Source organism: Python bivittatus, unplaced genomic scaffold (assembly GCF_059951505.1).
Source record: "Python bivittatus isolate LINGU-HERP-01145 unplaced genomic scaffold, Pbiv_v1 ctg000020_np1212, whole genome shotgun sequence".
Taxonomy (NCBI): Eukaryota; Metazoa; Chordata; class Lepidosauria; order Squamata; family Pythonidae; genus Python; species Python bivittatus.
The window spans coordinates 94,486,567-94,511,721 of NW_028277030.1; the positions used below are offsets into that span (position 1 = coordinate 94,486,567).

The 25,155-nt window shown below is 36.5% G+C and overlaps 2 protein-coding genes across 8 annotated transcripts; one reads left to right on the forward strand and one right to left on the reverse strand.

Annotated features, from left to right (window-relative positions):
• The first annotated feature begins 33 nt into the window (after positions 1–33).
• On the forward strand, positions 34–20,527 carry CEBPZ (CCAAT enhancer binding protein zeta). 2 transcript variants are annotated; one of them, XM_088144438.1, is made up of 16 exons: positions 34–190; positions 1,010–2,547; positions 3,309–3,540; positions 4,790–4,946; positions 5,557–5,645; positions 6,696–6,749; positions 7,366–7,468; positions 7,562–7,630; positions 11,512–11,578; positions 14,158–14,258; positions 14,646–14,703; positions 17,269–17,462; positions 17,687–17,779; positions 18,422–18,480; positions 18,566–18,647; positions 20,364–20,527. In XM_088144438.1, the coding sequence occupies exons 1-16, from the start codon at positions 62–64 to the stop codon at positions 20,498–20,500; spliced, it is 3,162 nt and encodes a 1,053-aa protein (XP_088000564.1). In that variant the 5' UTR covers positions 34–61; the 3' UTR covers positions 20,501–20,527. The 2 variants fall into 2 exon arrangements, with proteins under 2 accessions (XP_088000564.1, XP_088000567.1); XM_088144441.1 differs by having other exon boundaries at positions 17,687–17,770.
• Positions 7,679–25,025, reverse strand: CEBPZOS (CEBPZ opposite strand). Of its 6 annotated transcripts, XR_015796740.1 has the most exons (7): positions 24,822–24,978; positions 23,644–23,730; positions 22,204–22,329; positions 20,826–20,870; positions 20,548–20,632; positions 18,070–18,127; positions 17,492–17,713 (listed from the first exon to the last, which is right to left on the reverse strand). XR_015796740.1 is itself a non-coding variant. In XM_088144501.1 (6 exons), exons 3-5 carry the CDS (start codon positions 22,307–22,309, stop codon positions 20,550–20,552), a joined length of 234 nt encoding a protein of 77 aa, XP_088000627.1. In that variant the 5' UTR covers positions 22,310–22,329; positions 23,644–23,730; positions 24,822–24,978; the 3' UTR covers positions 7,679–7,783; positions 20,548–20,549. The 6 variants fall into 6 exon arrangements, 5 of the variants coding, with proteins under 5 accessions (XP_088000627.1, XP_088000621.1, XP_088000638.1 ...); XM_088144501.1 differs by lacking the exons at positions 17,492–17,713; positions 18,070–18,127 and adding an exon at positions 7,679–7,783; XM_088144495.1 differs by lacking the exons at positions 17,492–17,713; positions 18,070–18,127 and adding an exon at positions 20,221–20,464 and having other exon boundaries at positions 24,888–25,025.
• Between the last annotated feature and the right edge of the window lie 130 nt (positions 25,026–25,155).

The following is a 25,155-nucleotide window of genomic DNA, read 5'->3' on the forward strand; positions in this document are numbered from 1 at the left end:
AGTCCTTTCCCTTGAGTGGTCGGTCCTCACTGTTTCCCGGAAGTGAGAAGGACCGCGATGCATGAGTGGTCTGGCCGGGAAGATGGCGGAGCCGGAACTTAGGGAGTGTGAGGAGATAGATAGTGAAGATGCGGCTGACGATGGAAGTGAATTTACGCTGGAGGAGGTGCTGCGCCTCGGTGGGACTAAAGTAAGAGACAGTCATTGAGGCTACAGGGACCGGAGTATTGTGAGAGCACGTGTTGAGAAGGGAGCTGAAATCCTTGGCAGAGCATTTAATTAGTGTCGTGGGGTTTCTTCGTATTTATCCTAAGGATTGGTTAGCTACTGTATTTTCTCCCTGTGACATGTCTGATTAAGATGAAGTCCTTTACACCTGGACATTTCTCAGATTGCTGGCCTCTAGATGTGTTGAGACAACTCCCTACATTCCGAGTTAGTTGTGGCATTTTTCATCAGCACCTGGTTGGCCACTCAGAATGCACTGCTAAACCAGATAGCAAGTACGATTTTACTAAATGCAGGGTAACTCTAGCACCGAAGTGCATTTAAATGATAAGCTATGACAGATAATGATGTTTGCAAAAATTTGAAGTATAGTTGCAGTGGTTTTGGATTGAACAACATGGGAGCAGATTACCTGTGTCTCTTCTTTCTGCCCTTTCTGGTGACAGAAGGCTCAGGACACCTTTGGCTGAGGTGTTAATGCTTTTTTTTAAAAAATGCAAGATATAACTGTTTTTTCTTGGCATACTTGTGACTGTTAATTCTGATTAAAATCCTAACAACGTGAAAGCAAAGCATTGTCTTTCTGCCAGTCTTTTGAATTTTTATTAGATACAGAAAAGTTGATTAATCCTCTGTTCCGACTTCAAGAAATTTACTAGTTTTCTTTGTTTTGGGATACTTGCAATATATCTTGTAATCTCTCTGTGTGATTTGACTGCTTATCACCTATCAACTGTTAATTAAAGACATTAATATAGTTTCTTGATTTTATTTTGTACAGCAAGATTATATCATGCTTGCTACTTTGAATGAATCAGAAGATCTTGTAGATGGTGGCAAAAAAGGAGCAATTGATGATTTAAACCAAGGTGAATTGGAGGCATTTATCAATTCGCTAGGTGTGAGCAAATATTCAAAGAGGTTCCTGGAAGAAGAAGAAGAGAAGGAAGCAGCAATAGAACCAGAGGAAAAATCTCCCCCAAATGAAAATGTCAACCAAAAGAAAGTAAACATAACTACAGTAGGAAAAAAAGAAAAGGAAAAGAAAGGAAACAAAGGAAGCACACAGTTGAATACTGCCAAAGATAAGATGAAAAAGCCAATCCCCATTAGCAATGAAAACAGTGCATTGCGGCTGGGAACAAAGAAAGCAAAGGAAGAAGAAGCTTTTCAGTTTTATGAACGACAGGCGTTGATGATAAAACCAGGGGGAAAATGGTATGACCTAGAGTATACTAATGAATTTTCTGTTGAAACTCAAAATCAATCTCTTGTATCCGGATATAAAGCCTTGGCCCAAAAACTTTATGAACAGGAGGCAGACCTCTACAAAAACAACAGAAATTTCCAGAAAGGATCATCTTCTGCATGGATGAAGACAGTGGTGTCATCAGGAACACTTGCTGACAGAATGGCTGCCATGACTCTTCTTATCCAAGATGCTCCTGTTCACTCACTTCAGTTTATAGAGATCCTGGTCAATCTGATCAAAAAGAAAGGCAGCAGAAGGCAGAGCTTAATGGCTCTGGATACTTTCAAAGAACTTCTCATGACTCATCTCTTACCAGATAATCGAAAACTGCATACTTTCTCTCAACATCCTTTTGACAATCTGGAAAAGCTTTCAAGTGGCAACAGGGATTCAAGAGACAGGCGTCTAATATTGTGGTATTTTGAGCATCATCTGAAACACTGGATAGCTGAGTTTGTGCAAGTGTTAGAATCACTGACTCATGATCCCTTGGTAGCAACAAAGGGTCGTGCACTATCCGCAGCCCACGAACTGCTCTGTAATAAGGCAGAGCAAGAAAAGGCTTTCCTTGTTCAGTTGGTCAATAAACTGGGAGATCCTCAGAACAAAGTAGCCACCAAAGCATCTTATCTTCTTGAGACTTTGCTTCATAAGCATCCCAATATGAAAGGAGTAGTGTGTAATGAAGTTGAGAGGCTTCTCTACAGATCGAACATTAGCCCCAAAGCACAATACTATGCAGTTTGCTTTTTGAACCAGATAGTTCTTAGCCATGAAGAAAGTGAGCTGGCTAATAAACTTACAACACTCTACTTTTGTTTTTTCCAATCTTGCATCAAGAAGAAGGATGTTGGGTCCAAAATGCTTAGTGCTCTACTAACCGGAGTGAATCGAGCATATCCTTATGCTCAGACTAGCAGTGAAAAAATAAAAGACCAGATGGATACTTTGTTTAAGGTTTTGCACATTGTGAACTTCAATACTAGTATCCAGGCCTTGATGTTGCTATTTCAGGTGATGGATTCTAATCAAACGGTCTCTGACCGATATTACATAGCCTTATATAAGTAAGTGCCGTACCTATTTTGATTTATCTGTCAGATGCTGTTTTCTCAAATAATAATTGTTGCTTTATATTTTAAATTTTATATCTTTAAATTATATTATGCACATTGCACTTCAGTCACCTCTCTGTACGAACTAACTACTCGTATTTACTAATGACAATGGATAACCTGCCATTTTTGGAGAGTTCATGAGTATGTAAAGTACTTCGTTTTTAATGCTTTTTTAAATAATAACTTTGTTAAAAATTACAGTTACAAAGATAAAAATAATACAAACTAAAAAAATAAAAGAGTAAAAAGAAAAAAGTGCAGAAAAAAAAATAGAAAAATAGAAAAAAAAATAATATAGTAATGAAAAAGAAAAAAAATATTAGAAAAATATTGTGATTGAAAAATCAGTCTTTCTGATACTGGGAAAAGTAATTTCATATACATGTAGGCCTAAATACATTTTTTTTGCAGTTTTTTACTGTAATTTTTGTGGTAAATGCCAAGCAAGTTAAACAGTTAGTGTGTCCTCCTTTTCCTCCCATTTGTCCAATTGTCCATGTCCTCTTTTGCCTGTTCATAAACCTGGTAACCCTCTGCTGGAATGTTACTCATTGAAAATAATTGACCCCTTTAAACAAATACTGTGTAGTATAGTAAACATCTGTAAAACCCTCTTTAGGTGCTCTCCTCAAGCAAGAGAGGGAGTGGGGATGGCTTGCTTACATGAGAGAATAACCCTGCAGATGATCTAATGTGAATATTCTTTTCAGGAAATTGCTAGATCCCGGAGTAGCATTATGTGCCAAACCATCCATGTTTCTCAACCTTGTCTACAAATCTTTGAAGGCTGATACAGTATTGCGACGAGTGAAAGCTTTTGTGAAACGATTACTTCAAGTCACCTGTGGACAAATGCCACCATTTGCCTGTGGGGCCCTATACCTTGTGTCAGAACTTCTGAAAATAAAACCAGGTTTATGGGTACAGCTGCAGGATCATGTGGTATGATATGTTCCTGTTACATGATTTTTCTTAGCTTACCTTATCTACTGACTTCATTAAAAAAAAACACTGAGATTGCTTTTAACGCGCTTGTTTTACAAATGATCCTTTAGTCGAGATGAATGGCTTATATCAGTGCTGTATTGTGTATAATTAAAAAGTCACTAGTTAGGTGTACAATGAATAGTATCTTTCCCACTGAGTGGTAACAATTGAAAAATGATGGGCACTGTAATTTACAATCTATGCTTTATTTTCAAGAACAAAGTTAGTGTCAGGCCTCTAGTGTTGGATATCATATACTTAATTTCTGAATGAAGTTATTGCAGAGTAATTTTTAAGTATTTGTGAACTATCTTTTGAGAATCAGTTTGATCTAGTAGTTAAGGTGTTGGATTAGGAGCAGTGAGATCTGCCTTAGGCATCAAAGTCAGTTGGGTAGCCTTGGGCCAGTCACTTTCTCTCAGCCCTAGGAAGAAAGCACAGCAAACCACTTCCAAAATGCTCCCTAGAAAACTGCATGGACTTGTCCATACAGTTGGCAAGGTCAAAGCCTGACTTTAATCTCTCCTGCAAAAACATCTCTTTCAAATAAAGGTTATGACTTAAAGGTTGTTATGTCAAAGAAATGGTATGTTATACACAATCAGTTTTAAAATCTATAATTGTGCTAGGGCCAATTAAATCATCACAAAAATGGAATATTTACATTTTAATTAGCAGGAATAATTATGTTTAAGGAAAAAAAGGACCATTTTCATTCTCCTTGTTGATACTTGGGCTTCCATTATGTTTTGTTAGACATTATGCTATTGCACTGGTTTTAAAACCCTGTATATAATTTTGTGGAACACTAGTTTAAAATAAATACCATAACAAAAATAATTTTGGGATTTCAAAGCCAAGGCTATAACTCTGAAGATGTAGCTATTTAACTATGTAATCTTACACATATCTGTTTAACAATAATGACCACTGGGTTTAAGATTGGAGGTAAGACTATAAAAATGTAATGAAATACAAATTCACTGAGGTGCTTCCAACTTCTCTGCTTTTGCTTTCGCACTTTACCCTTCAAACTATTATTTGCTGTTTTGGAGCAACTTTGTATCTACTTTTATGAGCTGTCCTCAAACTATTTCTATGATTTTTGAGGTTACTATCTCAAACTGTATCTGCTTGCTTATCTTTTAAGAGCTATTTTGATTTCTGTACTGGCTCTTCTGCTTAAAACTGATTCATTCCATAGGAATCAGATGATGAGGAACATTTTCATGATCTTGAAGAACAGGAAGAAAACCTTGTAGATGCAGACAAACAGATAAAAAATGAAACTGTAGGACAGTCTACAAAACCCCATAACCAGGCTTCAGGGGCATCATGGGTACATCAGCAGAATCTAGCAGGTAAAATATTTTGAAAATCTGTTTGTCTAACAATCACTAATAGGGTTTAAAGTTTTGGCAGACTGCTTTAAAATTTGCAGATTTTAATTTCAGGGTCATTGCTCAGAGCTGGCTTTACTACATGAAAGAGGTTAAAAGAGTCAGCAGAAGGATGTGTGTACTAAAGTGGATAAGCCGTAAGGCATTCATTTTCCCAAGAATTTTTTTTAACAAGATTAATTTTTACTGAATGGTAGCTGAAATAGTAGGACTTTTGTCAGGCCATATGAGTCAAATTCTTCCAAGCCCAACCTAAGAATTCTTATTTCCGTGATCACTTGGGTTCCTGCTTCATTTTAGATACCTTGTCGTTCCCTTTCTACTGTTGCATCATCAGAAGCTGTACTTGGAGTAATAGCCATTTGGCTCGCCATGCTGCTCTTCACTGTCTTTTGCCATCTAAACCACATGGATTTCAGGTCCAGGTTGTAAAATTAAAGCAGAATGACAAAGATTTTGTAGTAACTTGGTGATGTTTATTGCAAAGAAGTCTGTTTCCTGCTTTGTCCTGTTAACTAGGTGTTTCTGTTAATTTACATTGGAATGTAATAAAACATTTCTTCTTTAACAGGTGGCAAAAGCACGGGTAGCTATGACCCATTATCTCGGAACCCTTCATACTGTGAAGCTGATAGAACAAGCTTTTGGGAACTGAAGAAGGTACAATTATTTAGATTTTCAAGTAGTGAAGAATTGGAGGAGAAATCTGCCTAATGTAATCTTGGTATTGTACAGTTATATTTATTTATGTATTAGGAATTCTTTTATGCTGCTTCAGCCATTTTATACTTCCCACTCTGTTCCACCTGCTGATGACATCATTAGCCAAACCTCATGCTGCTTTTCCAGGCAGGGCACAAAGTAAAAGTGAGGGTTGGAGCCAAAAGTACACAGAATCAAATCCCTCTTTATTATGGATATCTTTGGGTAAGTCATGGTTTCTTAGCCTGACCTTCCTCACAGGGAGGTTGTGAAGATAAAATGAGGAGTACTCTGTTTTTAGCTCTCTGAGGATAGACAAAGTAGAAATGTAAAATTAAATGAAATAATAAATAAAATATGATTTCCTATCTTTAGACCAGTGAGGAGAATTATTCCATTAGATATTTCTGCATAGCAAACAATATAATTTTTTGGGAACTCAGGAAGGTACTGTTTAGATTTTTATGGGCACAAGATGAATAGAATTCAGATGTGGTATTAGAAAAGGAACTGAAACCCTTGCAGAAACATCTTTTTCATAGTTAATGAGTTTTAGTGATCCTCAGATGAGGTGTCATTCCATTATATAATTTTTAAGGAAAAGTGATTTCTCTTTAAAGGCTGGCTTGCAACTTTTCTTAGGATCTCCTGCAGCTATGGGACTTCTCTGAAATTTTGAATGTTCTCTGTTTGATGCCTTTTGTGTCAATGGCTTAAGTTCTTTTGCTTAGAAAGCAAGGATCCATGTGACTTTGTACTTTGCTTTAATCTTTCTCCTGGATATGTTGGTTGTCTTTTCCTGTATTTCATTTGGCTTTAGATATAATAGGTTTGAGTAACTGTAGGTCTTTTGTATTAAAAATGTATTAAACAGAAGAAATTATGATAAAGAATGTTTGTACTGTATAATTATTTTTCTCTCTTGACTGAAATAATTCTTTGTATTTTTAACAATTGTAGAGATTTAACCATCTTAAAATATTGAACTTGTAATTTTGGTCTTTCTAGCTTTCAGAACACTTCCATCCATCTGTGGCTCTTTTTGCAAAAAGAATTCTAGAGGTTAGTTGAATTTCTTTTTTTTTTTTGTCCTTTACTGTTTTGACCTTGAATTGTAGAGGAAGGCTTCCTATCCCAAAACATGGAACGGAAGCAAAAAGTGAATGGGGGCGTAATTTGCCATTGCATTTCCCTCCTACCAGTCTAGCTTAAGGTGGTCATGTTGCCACTTGACTATATTAAAAAATAGACATAGTTCTGCCTGTTTCTTCTTTAGTCCTACCATCTGTACATTTCTTGTCTGCAGTCATGTGGAAAAGTAAGTACACCCCATTGAAATCTTTGACTTTTTCAGCATATTTCAACATGCGTATATTTGATCTTCGTTTCAACAATATTGGTAGATAAATGGGATGACTGTATTTGTTTGGCACTTACTGGTCTACTTAGTAGAATAGGAAGGGTCCCTACTATCTTACTTGTTCTTTAATAGACTGGAAGTACTGTTTTTGGTCCAGATACAGAATGTCAACTTTTCCCCCACAATTTAGATAATCAATTTCATCTCCTGTCAATTCTTCCTGTTAATAGGTCAATTTAAACAGATATGCCTCTTCTGTTATTTCCACTCACATATTTCTTGGTGCTAACTGTAAATGTGATTTTTTCTCTGTTTTAGGGTAATTACATTGAATATCCAGGTGACCCTCTACAGGATTTCACATTAATGAGATTTTTGGATCGTTTTGTTTATAGAAATCCCAAAGCTCACAAAGGCAAAGGTATGAAGCCTTCAGTTTAGTAAAGCATCATAGATTAAGGTTAACATGAGCAACTATTATAAGTTTGTTTCACCTCTTAACTTATTTATGCAGAGAACACCAGTAGTGTGGTAATGCAGCCAAAGAAGAAACAGTCCATGAATGATGTGAGAAACTTGGCAGGTAAAATAACTTGCATTCTAAAGATTATCACTAGTAGTTTCCTATCTTTATTATAAGACCGTTGTAACTTCCATCAATTTCAGTAGAAGCCACAGAACATGTTGAGTCCATTGAATATCATTCACTGGAGTCTTCTGAATCCAACAGAGGATCCTATGAATAGAAATGCCTATTATGTAAGGGCAGTTTTCTCCCATTTCTCCTGCAGCTCCCAAACTACTGGCCACATTTTTCTGGAGTTTTCCTCAATCCTCTAAAGCAAATTTGGGCTGGGTAGAATTCAAGGGTCTTAGGGATAAAGGGGGTAATTAGTGTTCACCACATTTAGCTCTTCCATTCCTAGATGCTTCCATTGGATCAAAGAGATTTTCATGAATGAAAATGTAGTACTAGACAATGAGATACTCAGCTTCCTGATATAATTAAAAATAGTGATTTTTATGACATTTTTCCTAAGATACCACATAGTCACATTTTTTCTGCCTAAATGGCTTAAACAAGGAAAGTTATTTAAACTTTCTTGAATAAATTATATAATGAATGTATTTGTTTTCATACTATGTATTGGTGTTTAGCTTTGGATAAAATTTCAGATTGGCAGTTAGTCTGGGTTAGGAGAATAGTTGAGATATTGTATGTCTAATTCTAAGAACTGATACCTTTTGTCTAGCTTCATTCTCATGCATTAAGAGTAGTTATTAGAATTGGGGACAAGAGGAGGAATAGGGAAGATTTGTCTCCCCACCCCCCATTTCCCCTAAAAATTCATGTATAATATACTCACAGGTATACCTGTATCATTTTGTTTCAGAGGAAGTTTTTTTTTACTTGCCTTGAAATTCTATAAGTATGACATTTCCAGTAGCATTGAGACACTGGATTTTTTTTTTTTAAATATGGGGAAAAAGATCTAAAAATGCAGAAATTATACTTTTTTCTGCTTGCTTTGAATTAAATAGCCTTTTAAAACCTTGCTTTCTTTCTGTCAGATTCAGTATTCATGCATGTTTCTGTCATTTTTCTAGGGCACTTTCATTTGCTGAATAGAAGTGAACTAAGCACAGATAGGAGCTAACTTTGAAAACCTTTATTGTGGATCTTACACATTCTTAAAATTTAGCACAAAAAAAAAAAATGGTTTGGGTGGGGGATTGAGGAGAAAAGCAAGTTAGATTGCATGACACTAGAGTGGAGTTCTCCCTTTCCCTTTTCTTTTTTCTCAATATCTTCTCTGGCTGCTATTTACCTTGTTTGAGAAAGCATTCATGTATTATATTTGTTAATTATTATGTTTTCTCCATTGGGCAAATAGCTTGAGGAGGAGGCAGGTTTTGTTAAAAGCCCTGTTGAGAGTGGGAAAAGGAACAGGAACTTTTCAGACACACAGAGTTCTCTAAATTACAGTGATGTTTATTGTTGCAGTACTTTTAGGTAGTTAATTAGTCTGTACTTCCAATATAGATAGTGGTCTTAGTTTAACAAACCACACATATACAGTTCTATTCAGACAATTCCAAATGGACCTTTTTTATATTAATGTCATCTAATTACCTCCTGCCCTCCCTGACTCATGCATCTTCTTTCAGTACTTGGGGCTCACTTTTAGTTTAGGGTGGTGAATGGAAGAAAGGAAAAATAACTTTTTCCCAAGCTTCTCTGATACCAGCACCATCCTCACTGATGTCTATTCTGCCTTTCAAAAGCAGCAGTTTTTTCCACTAGCCAGTTCACTCAGCAGCTCTATCTCTGTTTGTTTCTGCTAGGTCTATAGCTGCAGATTCCTCCTCCATCTGTTCTTCAATACAGTATCTCCAATCCATGCCATACAACTCCAGCAATGTCCAAAAACCTCCCCTCCACTGCTTAACATTTCTGCCTTTTTATATATTTCCACTTACAAAGTAGATATGCCTACGTCCAGGTATTTTAATTAGGCACAAAGATTCTTAGTGTCTGCATAATGCTGAACCTGGTTTTGGCCCTCTTTGAGGGCCAAAGAGAAAAACCCACCTTTCACCTTGAAACATCATCTCATGTCCATTAGAGCAACTCACCTGTCATAAGCCCTCACCCCACTATTCCCTGCCCTGCCAGAAGCAATCCATTGTTTATTTATTTATTTAGCAAATTTATACAGCCACCCAGCTCACATAATATGACTGGGTGGTGTATAAACAGCAACAATTAAAACAACATAGCCAATCTTAAAACATTAAACAAATCAAAATAAAACATGAAAAAGCCAAGATCACAGGAGAATAACAATAACCTGATGTCATACAACCACTCACAGGCTCCCTACAGGATCCCCATGGTTGCTGGAAAAACAATGTTTTAAGGGATTTTGGGAAGGCTAACAGGAATGGGGTCAACTTCACCTCGGAGGGAATGATGTTCCAGAGAGCAGTAGCCACAGCAGAAAAGGCATGTCTTCTGGGTCCTGCCAGATGGGATCTGCAGCATATCCCTCCTCCTGAACCTGATGGGACGGGCAGATGGGAAGAAGCAGTCCCTCAAATAACCTTGTAGGGGTTTAAAAATCGAAGCTAGCACTTTCAGTTGTGCCTGGAAGAAAACTGGAAGCCAATGCAGCTTATGGAGCAGAGGTGTAACGTGTGCCATCCTAGGGGCACACATAACTGTTTAGATCATCAAATTATTTCTGTTTGTGCCTTCAGTCATCAACCACTTACTCTGATTTGTTATTCTTTCTGTGAACTGCCAGAAAAGACATCCTGTTAGAAGTTCAACTTTGTATGGAATTATAAGTGAGTTTTAGCTCTTTAAGAAGGGAATTATTTCCTATTTGATTGTAAGAATTGGCAGCGTTGCTCCAGAAAATGTGTTTTTCATTGTCATCTAAAATTTATTTTGTGGGATATTTTTAAAAGAAGAGGTTTAAAATATAGGGAGGGGAGTATGGAACCCAGTATGCTAATTTGTGAAAGCTTCAAGATAATTTGCTTGCAGAGTTTTTATTGTGCTGCTAAATGCCAGATATGAATATATACTTGTAAATCTGCCCACTCTCTCTCCTTCAGCTTTAAAATATTGCTAAATTGAGAATATTCCTCCAAAATAGCATACCTATTTGGTGGTAAGGGTTTTTTTTTTTAAATTTCTTGTGCACTGTGATAAATTTTTGGACTATTTTTATAATTTGTAATGGAGATCCAGGATCATATCCAATTGAGGTTACTTTGCCCATGGAATGAATGTGCTTTCTTTGAGTGAAGGCCTCTAACTGAATAACAGGGAAGCAGATTTTAGCTTTGTCTCTCTTCCCTCCTCTTTCCCCCTTGTTGTGCCAAGGATTCTGTAAGCCTCTGCAGTAGATTTGTGGAGGATTGTAAGAGGGGAAAGAAACTACAATAAATCATCACTTTCTTGGTTTTGCTGGGAAGCCTCTATTTCATCATTGAGTCCCTCCAACAGCAGAGGAACACTAGATGGATGCAACCTCCAATGGGTCTCATGAATTGAATTCTCCATGTTGTAACACTTCTTTTTGTTAAAGCTTTCAAATCAAATTAATAATTATTTAAAACATGTTAAAATTGTATTGGTAATTGCAAATTGTGTTCTGCTTTGGGATCCAAACAGAAAGAAAGAATTGTATTTACATCTTTTATTCAACAAATCTAGGATAGGAAGTAGGAAACATGCAGGGAGGATACTTAAGCATCTGGGCTTAAGTGTCCCAAGTTCCAGAGTTGTTGCTTCTTCTCAGCCTCACATTAATTAAGGATTTTAACCTGCACATAGACTTCTATAGATTTCTGGTGATTACATGAATCTGTTTTTATATAGAACTACCAGTTTTAATCAGTGTTATGAACAATCTATATGATATATATCATATTTGATATTTTTATTTCTAGTGAATAGTAAAGAATTCCTTTCACAAGATGAAAGCAGAATCCCAGTAGATGAAGTATTTTTCCACAGGTAATTACATCTTTTTTAAAATTATACTTTGGTGTACTGGTTGTTTTTACTTTTGCTCTTCATTGGGTGTGCGGCAGGTTTTTTCTTGCAGGTGCATGCTTTACGGTTTTTATTATAGCAGCGCTTGTGCAAATCTCACAATTAATACAATTGTTTAGAATAGGTAGGTGATTGTCAGGAGGGAAAAAAATAAGTAGCTAATGTCAAGGGTTTTTAAAAACTATAAAGGAGAAAGGGTACACGATAAAATGCAATAGTGTGGACAGTAGTCCTTAGGAAGGTCCATACACCATACAGAACTAGTAGGGTCAGGCTCAATCATGCCATCTTGGCTTAGATTGTCTCTGTTTGATCAACCTAAAGCTTCACTAGCTGTGGTGGGAAATCGTGCTTCTGATTTTTCAGCCCTGATTAATATTCTGCCTGCAAACAAGATGTGGCTAGAAAATTTAGAAATAGAGAGAGATCCAAACCCTCACAACAAACCTTGCTTTGGTAGCATCCTGGGAAATGTGGCTGTGCAATGCATTCAAAAGGGTCACTTCAACATGGGTGTTACATCATCCTCCCTGAAGCATTAAATCAGCTATGTTGTCTGGAAAACTTGCCTGGCTATTTGCATCTGCATCCGTGGACTTCCACTGGGACTTCTAGCAAAGTGAAGCCTGTTGGAGCACTTATATCAGTCAAAATGAATATTAAGGAACTAACAGTACACAAGACAGTAGGAAAGGTAAACAGAACAGTAAATAAAGGGAAACGAATGTTTTGAAATTTATAATTCATGATCCTGTGCTATGCTGATGACACTATTCTAATAGCTGAAAATGTAAAGGACCTGCAAGGTCTAGTAATAAAAGTGAAGGAACACAGTGAAAAATGGGACTAAAATTAAATATTAAATTAAATATAAAGAAGATCAAACTAATGATAAGAAGTACAACAGCCTGCCTTAGAATTGACAATGAAGATATTGACGTGGTAGATTCTGCCTTTTAGGATCAACCATCAACAGTAAAGGAAAAAACAGTAAAGAAATATGTCACAGACTGGCTCTTTGTAGAGTAGCTGTGAAGGCCTTGGAAAAGATATTCAGATACTGTGATGAATCTATACCTACAGAGATCAAAATAGCGCAAGCAATGGTGTTTTCTGTGACACTCTATAAAGTTGGACTTTGAAGAAGCAGGATAAGAAGAATATTGACACTTTTGAATGAATCTTTTGAATGTTGGGAAAGACTCCTGAGAATACCACGGACAGCCAAGAAAAGAAACAAATGGATCAGTGAACAAATCAATTTGGAGTTCTCATTTGAGGCAGAAATGACCAGGCTCAAATTATCTTACTTTGGACACATTGTGTGAACACCTAGCTCTCTGAGGAAAGCTTTATTGCTGGGAATGGTGGAAGAAAAGAGAAGAGAATGACCAGCAGCAAGATGGAGGGACTCATTTACAGTGGCAATGGGTGCACTGTTGGAAGACCAGATGGACCAGGTTAGGGATAGATCGTCATGGAGAAAATCTGTCTGAGTGTCGACACTGATTTGATGGCACATAATCAATAGTCAATTCATAATAAAACAGTAACAGATCAAAATAATTTTATGTGTTTATCATAGTGTATTATTATGGAATGTTGAAAGGATTTTCTTTTTATCTCAAAGCAGCATATGACAGCATAGCTTTCTGTTAATTATTGGAAGAAATCCCATCACAACTGGCCTACAAAAGGCTTTTCATATTAGCAAATAATAAATGGAGTATTATGGAGTCTAATTAAATGTATGATGCAACAATTTGCTTTTCTTATAAGTGATATCAATTCTGTTTCAAATAAAAACTACAGGTAGTCCTCAGCTTACGTCCATTCATTCAGTGATGGTTCAAAGTTACAGTAATGCTGAAAAAATGGACGGATGACTGGTCCTCAAAGTTCTGGCCATTGCAGCAACCCCACGGTCATGTGATTGCGATCTGGGTGCTCAGGGAGTGATTATGACATCATAGGGAGCCCTGGTCACATGATTGCCATTTGTAATCTTCCATGCTGCCTTCTCACAAGCAAAGTCAATGGGGAAGCTGGCAGGGAAGATGGTAAGTCGCGCTGTTTTTCTCCCACCCACAGCCTGTGCTGGCCCTCTCCTGACTTACGTGTCACCTGTGCTGGCCTTCAAGGCCTTCCCCGGCCTCCTGGGTGGCCTGCACTGGCCCTCCCAGGGGCTCCCCACCCCCCCACAGCACCCCCGTGCTCCGTACCTAGGACTCCTGCCTTTTCCCACTTAATGACCCGCGCATCTTGGGTTTACAGTGGCAACCAGGACTGCCCAGGATTACTATTGCTAAGTGATGCAGTTGTGTGATGTTACACTTTACAATCGCATAGGTTAGCGATGGCAGTCCTGGTCCCAATTGCCATCATAACCTGAGGACTTTCTGTAATGACTTTAAAGCAATATATTACTTAGTGTTTATAAAAGTAAAATCTTGAACTATATTTGTATTACTTTAACAGATTAGCCATATCTCAATTAACTAGTTTTATCTGGACATGGACAATATTCTTTTGATTCTCAGGTTTTATAAAAAGTTAGACTTGGAGAAGGAGAAAAGGAGACCTGCGAGAGATGATGAAAGTGTAGAAGATGTGGATGATGATGAATTTGAAAGAGCATTAGGTAAGGCTATGCACACTGTTCAGTTCCTCCTCTCAGGTAGCTAATAATTCATAAATGATATATAGTACATTTTATTTCCTTTGAATGTGGCAGCTATTGTTTGGCTGACATCAATCTCGAAAGTCTGACAGTGCTTTCCCTTCCCTCCCTCTTATACCAAAGAGACTTAAGGCAGAGTCACTTTAAGTTACTTTCTAACATTTTCTTCCTTGTTGGGTTTAATTCATGTTTTGCTAGCTGCCCCTTTCCTTCTGTGGCTCTCTACAATAAATCTCAATCTCTCTATATATATCTATATCTATATCTATGTCTATCTCAAATTGTTAAATATTTTAACATTGACATTGCAATAACATACTTCTGTACCCAATTTCTTTTTTCTTTCAGACTCCTTTGAGCAAGATAGTTATTTTGAGGATGTTGAGAGTGACCTTAATTTTGCTGGGTAAGATTATTTTTAAAATTCTGTATATGAATTCTAAAGATCCTAGGTAACACAAATAACTGGTTTAAACCAACACTATGAACTGATTGTACAGTAAATAGTGCATGATCTCAGGGCTTTTCTGAAATAAAATACTTAATATTATGTCACTAAATGGGATTCAGAATAGCTCTTCACACTTGATATATTATTACCAATCAACCAAATTACTGACATTAATATATATAATATAATATAATGCAAAACATAATGTCAGAGCATGCTTGCTTTAACTTTTTAGTAATTTTCCAGGGTTTAAAATTTAATTTTTAAATTTAATTTAAAATTTAAATTTAAATTTAGTAATTTTAGTAATTTTCTAGGGTTTTGGTTTTAGCAAAAATAAGACACCTCTGAGAATGATCTTTATTTTAGAAGAGATCTGAACTTACCCATGTGATCTACCTGATGTAGTATAGAAAACCTTTCTTAACCTTTGCAGTGTTTGAATTGTTTTAGTTTAGAAAGGATAAAATGTGTGTGTGTTTTTTTAAATTAATAGTAGGCTTCTGCTGTGTCAAGTATGTCTTCTCATGTCCTCAGTCTGCTTGTCCTTGAGGTTGAGGAGAAAAGTACTATCTTGCAGTGTAAATGTCCCATATCTACATTTTAAAGTGTACTTCTGTTCCATATGAGAAAGGATTAATTTTGATTTTGATACTGTGTGTATGGGAATAAACTAAACCCTCTTGGAGTTCTTTTTCCCATAATCTGATATGGATTAGAATTACTTTTCATCTATAAATACTGTGAGTTATATAAAGTGATTGGGCTTGAAATAAGAGCATATGCAAAAACAGTTGACACAGAGCATTTACCTTTGTGGCATTCATTACAAAGTAAACACTCTGTGTCAACTGTATTAGATGGAAAAAAAATAAATGGAAAGAAACACAGTAGAATAAACTTAATGGATCATTTTGATTTGTATCATCCCCCTCCCCCTCCCAACATATTCCCAGTTTAGCGCTTCCGTTACTGAATGGTTTGGCATACCACTTCTTTCTTATTGGCAAAGAAGACAGAAACTGGGAGAGCCACTGATGCTTCAGTGTGTGTTGTTCCCATTGGTTCAGGTTTCACATGCTATGAAATGTTAGTGTTACAGGAGAACAGGGATTTGGGATGGAAAGCTGATTAGTATTCTTGGATTATATAAAGAGGTTTAGAAGATCAAATTTAACTGTTATGCAGCTTTGTGAAAATATCTGCATCTAAATTCATAATCAAAGGACATTTATAGTACATCCTGTATGCCTAAAATTGTGCACATTTATAGCTAATTTCCAATGAAAACTTTTTGGTGCTCCTAACTTTTGCTGTGATACTGCTGGACTAAGATGTAACTTGCCTTCTCACTCTTGTCCCTGCTTACAAATAAAATCATAATTACATTTTTAATATATGCTACCATATTCCAAGTAAAAGGAAAAAAAAACAGGGTTTGTCACATCTTAAAGACTCAACCAATTTTTTTGTATGGATTTGTGGATCAACTACATTTCAGCTTAACTGATAACTTTCCATGTGAGAGATTTTATAAATGCATACACTTGTAGAAAATGGAGAAAAAGGGGTGGAGTAAATATAGTCAACGTTACGTTGGGCATCTGGGGACATAGAACAAAGCATCTTAGATAATTGTTGCAATTAAAGTAGTGGTATATGTCATTCTGATGTGCAACAAAGTCATCAAAGATCTTGTATCCATCAAGAATTAGCTTCCTTTTCACATGAAATTCATAGTCCTGTGAAGGATTATACATACACAGTTGTTGATATCTTACTTTTTGGTTTAGAGGGAGAGAAAATGTGGGGGAGGGGCTATAATTCAGTCTACTTTGGAAATTGATGAACAACAACTTATGAAATGGAAATTTTAGAGTTAGTAACTAACTATTGTAATATACTGAAAATATTTGGTACATCTTCAGGCCAAGATAAATGATACTGAAATTTCTGATGCGTTTCAGGTTTTATGGTTCCTTTTATCAAGTACTCCAGCTTGGGATCAGAGTTCTAGCATTCTGGGGTGTTAAAATGTCACTCTATTGGTTTCAGATTTTGCTATTTCTGATGGCAGATTTTTGTCTCTATCCTTTTGCATAGAGATTGGCTAATTTGTCTAATATAAACTATAGTGTGGCATTAATAGCCGAGGTTCTTCAGAATTTCTTACAGTGTAAAGAATCACTACCAGTAAACTCCTTAATTGTGCCATCAACTTAAGTATAGATGATAAATTCTAATTTGATTAGTATTCATAAATTTACATATGTATTTATTAGCAACATTTATATACTGCTCTAGTCAGAAACACTGGGAGATATTCAGAGAACATCAGCTGGGCTACCTCAAAATAAAACAACACAATCATAAATAAGATAGATATTCTCCTTCTCCACTAAGTATCAAAATCCACAAAGGCCAATTTAAAAAGGAAGGCAAGAATTGTGCATAGTGTGTAAATTGTGTGTAAAGTATATAGACAGACTTGTATTTAAAGTTTCTTTCCTAAATTTTTAGTAATATAAAAGTCAAAAAGAAGCAGAAGAGAAACTCAAGTGATGAAACAGAATCAGAAGATTCTGAGGAAGACAATTTTGATGACCTTGATGATGAGGAAGTCTCTCTGGGTAGTATGGATGAAGACTTTGGAGAAGATATTGATGAAGAGGGAGGGACTTTCATGGATGTGTCAGATGATGATAACACTCCAGGTAAAAAAAAGTTCCTATAGTATTAAAATTGTTCACTCTTGCTAAAACAGTTGAACTATACAGATTTTTTTCAGTTTTAAAAGTTATTCTGTAGATAAGACTTGAGCTGTTCCAACGTTTGTAGTACTCAGTTGTTCCCAAGTGAAGGACACAAAAATTTCATGCTGCAATCTTCAATGTTATTATGTAATACAAGTTTTACTGGCTCTCCTTTTTGGTAACAGATGAAAATAAAGAAGCTGCAGTCACACCTGGGAGTAAGAATGGCAAAAGAAAAAAAGAAATGGATTTTGCTGGATCAATTAAAGGTAATATAGGTAAAGGTAATACTTTTAAGACTTGACAAATAAGAAGTTCATGTTTCTGTCAAAATACCAAGGGATTAGCACAAGCTACCAGAATTATATTCTTTCCACTGCACAATTACAAGTAGTTTTAGAGAGCATCAGGGATTTATATTAGTGACATTGGATGGTAATAAGGGATTTAATTTTATTTATGGACTCTTTAAATGAAAGTGACTCCAAAGAGATTTTACACTGCAGGATAGTTTCATTGAACCACTCATTTGTTAAGACTTTTCTGATTCCATTATTAAACAGCTTACCAATCAATCCAGTATTCATATCAGAGGAAAGGGAAGTGGCTGATGTAATATCAACTTTCTAAAAAGTAAGAATAATTTCAGTTAGGGAGAAACATGGAAATTTATAGTATATTGTTAAATTTATTACTTCCAAACCAGTGGAAAGTGGTAGGATCTGTAAATGAGGTTGTTTGTTGCAGAGTTAAGAGACTTAAAACTGCTTGTTATACAGTATTTTTGTCCAGTTCAGATGTGTAGATTCTGTAGTTCTCTCCAGCTTCCTTTGGCCACTACTTTGTTATACTAACAACAGTTAATGCTTGCTTTGTACAAAACTGTGCAGAAACAGTTGCTGAATGTTTTTTTTTTTAAGGATCAAAGAAAAGGAAGAGAAAACTCAAAGATACTGGTGTCACTGCTGCTGCAGAAGAAGTAGGTGGATTAATTTTAGTATTTATTAAAATGTATTTGATTTGAAGGCATTCAAAGATCTAATTGTATTGCATTTCTTTTAAAGTTTGGTCACTTATTGGATGAAAATATTGGGTCCAAATTTGACAATATTGGAATGAACGCAATGGCCAACAAAGATAATGCAAGTAAGTAACTTTTACAGGATCAGGAAATATATTTGACATTCTACCTCAACTAGGATTTATATAAAATTCTTACTGCTCAGGGCCATTATTTCTGGTTTGTTTGATATTATGATTTGTTTTAAACAAAGTAAGTTATTCCAACTAACAAAGTATAATGCTTAGAGTCAATTGAGAACCATCATTTCATTTACACACCAGTTTCCTTGAAATTTGAAAGCTCATTGTTATGCATTTGGGTTTGTTATATAATTTTAAAACTTTTATTTTTATGTGGTATTTTATGTACATCTGCACAGAATATTTTAGACATTTAAACTGTACTCTTCAAATGTGTTGTTCATGAATTATATTCTAAGATGACCAACTATTTGGAAGATCACAATAAGGTAATTTTTTTGTTCCAAGGGCTAATTGATTTACTGGCTAGTGAAATGTGGGCCACACATGCATATATATGATTGCCTGTACGTGTGTGCACTCACACACTCTTGTTCATATGAAGCCTCTCCTAGTGCATTATCCAGCAACCATAGACCACTATAATATGGGGGGAAATTCTGTTCCCCAGTGCCATTATGGACTCAGCTGACAGACTGCAGTCTTGTTCAGGGATGGTAATACTTGTAATGTGTTGTAAAACTAGTTGCTAATGCCCAAGGATGTCGTGTGCTCATGGTATCAATGACCTCTTTTGCCATTATCCTATATGCTTTCTTGTGCAGTTTTTCTAAGATGAGTTGAGGGGCTACCCTGAGAATCCTTAGATGCTGCTTAAACAACCAGTAGGCCTCTTTTGTAGGCAACAATTATGTTAATGAAGATAAATTCTGGGAATCCAGTGAGCCTGTGTTTATTGTGCGTGTGCCTTCGAGTCATTGTTGATGCCTGGCGATTGCCTGGACTAGTCCCCGCAGTGTTTATTAGGACTAGGGAAAGTGAATAGAAGTACTTAATGTAATTGTTAACGCCTTGGCAGTGTCTCTCATCAAGTATATTCTTCTAGGTAATCTTTGTGAAAAGTCTTTTAAACATTTGGCTGTTGAGAGGCTTCCATTAATCATGTTAAATGGAATTTTAATGAACTTGCTACTTCCAGTCCTTTCATGCCTGGATTCTCTATTAAGCTTATATTTTACTTATCTTAGCATATAAAATGCTTCTTTGGAAGCACTGATGAAACAGTGCTTAGATGAAACATACATGAGAAATGGATAAGGATTTGCACTCTGCTTCTTATTCCAGTGGGAGCCTTGGTTAGATTTCTCTAGCTTCCAGAATAAGAAGGTCAAATCTATGTTCAGTCTGTAGTGTTTCTATATAGTGATACAATATAAGAAATCTTACTGCATAACATTTTTCACATATGAAAAAGCAATTGCTCCAGAGCATAACTGGTGAGACCTGTATTACTGTTTTTTAATATACTGAGCTTATTTTGTACATTGCTTGTGAAAAGACACAGTATATCTGTGCATATAGGATTGACCTGTCTACTGAAAAACAAACAAAAGAAAAAGTGGACCCTTTTTATGTGCCTTTTTCATGTGTTTTTTTAAATGAAAAAAGATGCAACAAAAGTATTCATGCTTTATTTGTTCTTTGGAATCTCTTGCCTAAGAAATTATTTGCATCCAAATAGAAATCTTCGCATTCAGGTTTAGAGAATGCAGTTATTCCATTGAGTTATCTAATTTGTTCACTGTCTTCCTCTGTTAGATTTCAAACAGCTCAAGTGGGAGGCAGAGCGTGACAAGTGGATTCACAATAGAGATGCAAAAAGTATCATCAGAAAGAAAAAGAAGTTCAGACACAAACCACTGAAAAACAAACAAAAATACAAGAGCAAAAAATAAATGTAAATTCTTTTGCTATTAACTACTACCAAATTATTTCTACTTACTTCTAGGGTTTTTTTGTTAGCCATTTCTCTTCATCTGTCTCTCTGATCCCATAAATACCAGCCCACTCATTACTCTTGTAATAAACTGTGAAAATAAGAAAATGTCTTAAACTTGGCTTAAGATGGAATTTAGAAGATATGATTTTGAGTAAAAAAAAATTCTCATTTTGAGAGGGAAGCCATACCAGAATGTTATCTGTGCCAAACAACTGTATTTGAAAAATGGTTTATTTCGTGGAAGGAAATAATTACTAGCAGCACTTGTTAGCCAAACATACCTTCCAGAATAGATGGCCATCTTCGTTTCATTTTATGTCTGAAATCTGGGGAAAAAGAATTTCTGTTAGTTACAAAGTATTACAGGAGACTTTAATTACAGTAGTTGTAATACTTTTTTCACATTGTCCTAATCTTTTGGAATTCACTGAATATGAAACTGTAGTTTGTAAAAGTGACAGAGCAGAAGTGTCTCCTTATATTTTCAAAAGACTTTTGACAAAGTTAGTCTCCAAAGGTTTCTTGGGAAATTTAGCTATCATGAAGTAAGACAAACTCTCATGTTTCATTAATTTAAACAATGGAAGGAGTAAGAATAAAGGTCTCAATGGACAGATATAAACAGTGAGATTCTCAGAGATCTGCACTGGGATTAGTAGTTTTTAATGTGGTCATAAAGGAGCTTAAGGACTAGCAATGAAGAACTTTGCTGATGCCGATAAATCTGATTAAAACAAAATGGGATAATTAAAAGTTTTAAAATCTCGCCATACTGGAACAATGAGCATTAAAATACATAAAATTCCATCTAAGCAAGCGTAGAGTTATAGACATTTAGGAAAAACAGTACTATCACATACATACTGGAAGGATCTAAACTAGTGTTGATTATCCATTAGAGGATTTTTGAGATAGTGATGAATAGCTTGATGAAAGCATCACCTTATGAATAACTATTAAAGCAAAATTCCATGTTGGGAATCATTAGGAAAAGAGGAAACTATCATAACAATAAGTAATCTCATAATTCAGGTCTGTAGTCTGATCATATCTGAAGTACTGGGTATAGCTCTGGTCATCACACCTCAAAAATAATAGCATTCTGGGAAAGGTGGAAGGAAAGAGAAGAGGACAACCAGCAGCAAGGTAGATGGACTCAGTTACAGTGGCAACGAATGCACCGTTGGGAGACTTGAAAGAACAGGTAATAAATAGATAGATCACCATGGAGAAGATCTATCTATGTGGTTGCTGAGAGTCAAAACTGACTTGATGGCACATAATCAAGCAAATCAAGTGATAGTGAAGGTGCAAAAAACATGGACCAGTTACTCCCCTATGAGGAAGGATTACAACATTTATGAACTAGTCAGATTCTTATTTGATAAGCAATCCAAGGATGTGCAGAAAAAGTGTTTTCCTACTTTAGATCTATCATAGACATACTTACTGTATCACCAGAACCTTAAAGAAGCCACACTTTTTCTTGGTCTTGCACAATACCACAGAAAACCAGGAAAAGGTGTGGCTTCCTTATGGTATGACTGACAGATACAGTGAGTGCATTCACACCAGATCCAAAGCATCTTTCCCATTTCATATCAGAATACTGCACACCTCAATGAAGTTACTTGATGTAAATATGCATCAATTTATTACCTTCACTTGAGTCCATTTTGTAATATAAAGCATATGCCCCCAGAACTCCAATCATTTCCAAAATTAAAATTTTTTTGAAGATCTTGACTGATGTGTGGGGAGTCATGGTTCAGGCAAGCCCAACTCCTAGCGATAGAAGTGAATAGAGGTCAGTGGTGATAACATTTCAGTAGTGACTTTAAATTTAAAGAACAAGAAATGATACAACTTTACACAAGGAAGCTGAAAGGAATAGAACTAAAGATGTATATATTTTCCATGGATCTCAGTTTGTTAAATTACTGGTGAGGTACTGGATGTTCCAATGATTTTCATTTTGAACCAGATATAGTCTACTTCCAACATTCATCAAGCATGCATGACAACAATGGAATGCTCAGAAAACAGTTTAATACTGACCACCTAAGGCAAGAATGTGTGGTATCTCCTTGGTTGTTAATACGCTATGGGTAAACATCTAAGAAATCTTTAAGATGATGTTAATGCAAACATAGTTTTTCATGCACACAATCTCATTGTAGGCTGAGGATCTGAATGATCTGCAGTAAATGTTATTGTATAATGCAGTGAATACGGACCTGAAAATGTATCAAAAACCAAGGTGGTGCTGGCAGAAGTGGAGTGAACAACTGCAACTTACAAGTAAATGGTGAAAAATTAGAACAAGTAAATGAATGCATGTACTGTGATAGAATGTATACTAAAGATCAGAAAATAAATGGAAGGGTTTTAAGATATGCAGATGCTGGTAGAAAGGTAGTTGGTAGTAGGTGGTCTATTGCAAGAGACAAATGTTGAAGGGAGTTAAAATGGCTGTATATAAATCATTATATGGAAATGAGATGGATATGTCAGGCAAAACAAAACGTTGGATGCAGTGGAAATGGGGTAAAGTGTGATAAAAGAGATGATGATGAAAGAATGTGGACTGAATACAAAAGTGAGCAATCAGTACAAAAGTAATATGTTGAAGTGGTTTGGTAATATACTTGACTGATGATCAAATCACAAAACATATATAAAGGATGAGTGAATGGGCTAAGAAGAAGTCTGAGAAAAAAACTGAATGGATGGAGTTGAGTTCCTAAGAGAAAGGTGAGTAAAGGACAAAGGCAGTATCTGAATCAATGTATGAATGGTGGAAGCAAAGATCATTTTCAAGTCAGCAGTGAAATCACTGAGGACTGATTTGAGAATTATAATACCTCTATTCAAGTCTTAGGTGAATATTAATTCTATGATTTTAAAGCAGCCCTCAGGCTGCAAAATACATTGTTGGGGTTAAGTTCTGAATTGAATCTGAACTTATTTGAACATTTGAGAGTAGTGTGATATAGTGGTTAATGCACTGAATGCCATTGGGGAGACCAGGTTCTAATCAACACTTAGTCACAGATGCTCATTAGATGACTTGGACCTGACTTTCTCAATCCAACCTACCTCACAGATGCTGTTGTAGGGAAAAATGGGATGAGGGAGTGCCGTGTACACTGCCGTGAGCTTCTGAATGAAAGGCAGGATATAAATCTAATAAAGAAACAACATTGAAAGTAAAAAATATAAATGCTAACATTCTTCACTGAAATTTGCTCTTGCCAAGGCCTTTGCTGATGATTCCTTCCATTTTATTACACTGATAGTAGGATGAAATCATATATCGACTGCTGTGATAACATTTGTTTTGAATTAGTTATAACTGGTCAGCTGAAACTTTTGGTGGAACTCAAATTGTAAGCAGGATGAACTGCCTCCGCTGAAAAGCATGTTCACTTGAGAGGCATCAGATGAAAAGGTTTGAAATAACAGACACAACACTTCTGAGGAACAGACTTTGTGACTGTCAAAGATACAGGCTGGCTTCATACCTCCCTGGAAGAGAGTGTAGGAAACTCAAAACCTGAAAGCATTAAGTTCTCACAAATGGGCATCTACTTTTGTTGCACACTCATAGGAACAGCCAAAACATCAGGAACAGCCCATTGTTAATTATGGGACAGACTGCAGTCTACTGAAGTCTCAAGAAAATATTTTTCTAGTAGCAGCTGGCTGTTCTCAAAGTTAAGCCTGCTTTACTCTCCCTAAACCGTTAAGGCTCCCCTTGGGACAAGCTCCTGAACTTGTCTTAGCAATTCGAATGAAAAGGTGTTTTCCACAGCCTTCCATTTTTCAGACTTCCCAATCTCTTCTACCATCCTGGGACTCTTGGTGCCTCCCATGCAAGTCCCAAACAGATTATGCTTAGCTTTCCAAGACTGGCCATATGCTGCCCTCCAGCAGTGCATTTTGCTTCCTCTAGCCCAGTGTTTTTCAAACTTGGCAACTTTAAGACGTGTGGACTTCAACTCCCAGAATTTCCTGGCCAGCATGCTGGTTGGGGAATTCTGGGAGTTGAAGTCCACACGTCTTAAAGTTGTCAAGTTTGAAAAACACTGGGCTAGTCGATTCAAAACACATTCGGCGCTACGGAGAGCTGCTCTCTGCTCCTCAAAATCAGCGCTTCCTCCGGACTCAGAGGCAGAAAAGCCCTCCTTCTACCTTCAGACCAACTAGGACTTTCTATGTGTGCCACCAACGTACGGCTGCTAATCTTTTGTGCAATGCCTAAGCTACGGGCATACCTCTACTTTTCTCCTGGGTCGAAACATGCAAGCAGCAATTACCACTGATAGTTCCCAGACACTCACAACCCAAAAGTCCTCTACGGAAGAGAAGCTTCCAATCTCCCTTCCGTGCCTTCTGTTGGCTCTTTCCTTCTCACTTCCGAGGGAGGAGCCAAGCCTGTGTGCGCAGGCGTAAACTGCTTTTCTCGCCTGGGGGAGCGCAGTCACCACTGTCCATTTTGCGCATGTGCAAAGATGACTTGTTCTCTTCGGGGTTACGCAACTTACTTTAGTCCCGCAACTAACGTCTTCTTTTGCGTCTCGTGGCAGTTTTACGTTGCCTGCGGGCGGC

What these genes read in the sequence shown, in the direction of transcription:
- CEBPZ (XM_088144438.1), top strand. Translation starts at nt 62, where the DNA reads ATGAGTGGTCTGGCCGGGAAGATGGCGGAGCCGGAACTTAGGGAGTGT. An exon ending in TATTACATAGCCTTATATAA is followed by an intron (nt 2,548 to 3,308) that starts GTAAGTGCCGTA and finishes TATTCTTTTCAG; the next exon opens with GAAATTGCTAGATCCCGGAG. An exon ending in TCACTGCTGCTGCAGAAGAA is followed by an intron (nt 18,481 to 18,565) that starts GTAGGTGGATTA and finishes TTTCTTTTAAAG; the next exon opens with TTTGGTCACTTATTGGATGA.
- CEBPZOS (XM_088144501.1), bottom strand. Translation starts at nt 22,309, where the DNA reads ATGACTCCCCACACATCAGTCAAGATCTTCAAAAAAATTTTAATTTTG. An exon ending in CAAAATGGACTCAAGTGAAG is followed by an intron (nt 20,871 to 22,203) that starts GTAATAAATTGA and finishes CTTTTTCCCCAG; the next exon opens with ATTTCAGACATAAAATGAAA. An exon ending in ATGGCCATCTATTCTGGAAG is followed by an intron (nt 20,633 to 20,825) that starts GTATGTTTGGCT and finishes TTATTTTCACAG; the next exon opens with TTTATTACAAGAGTAATGAG.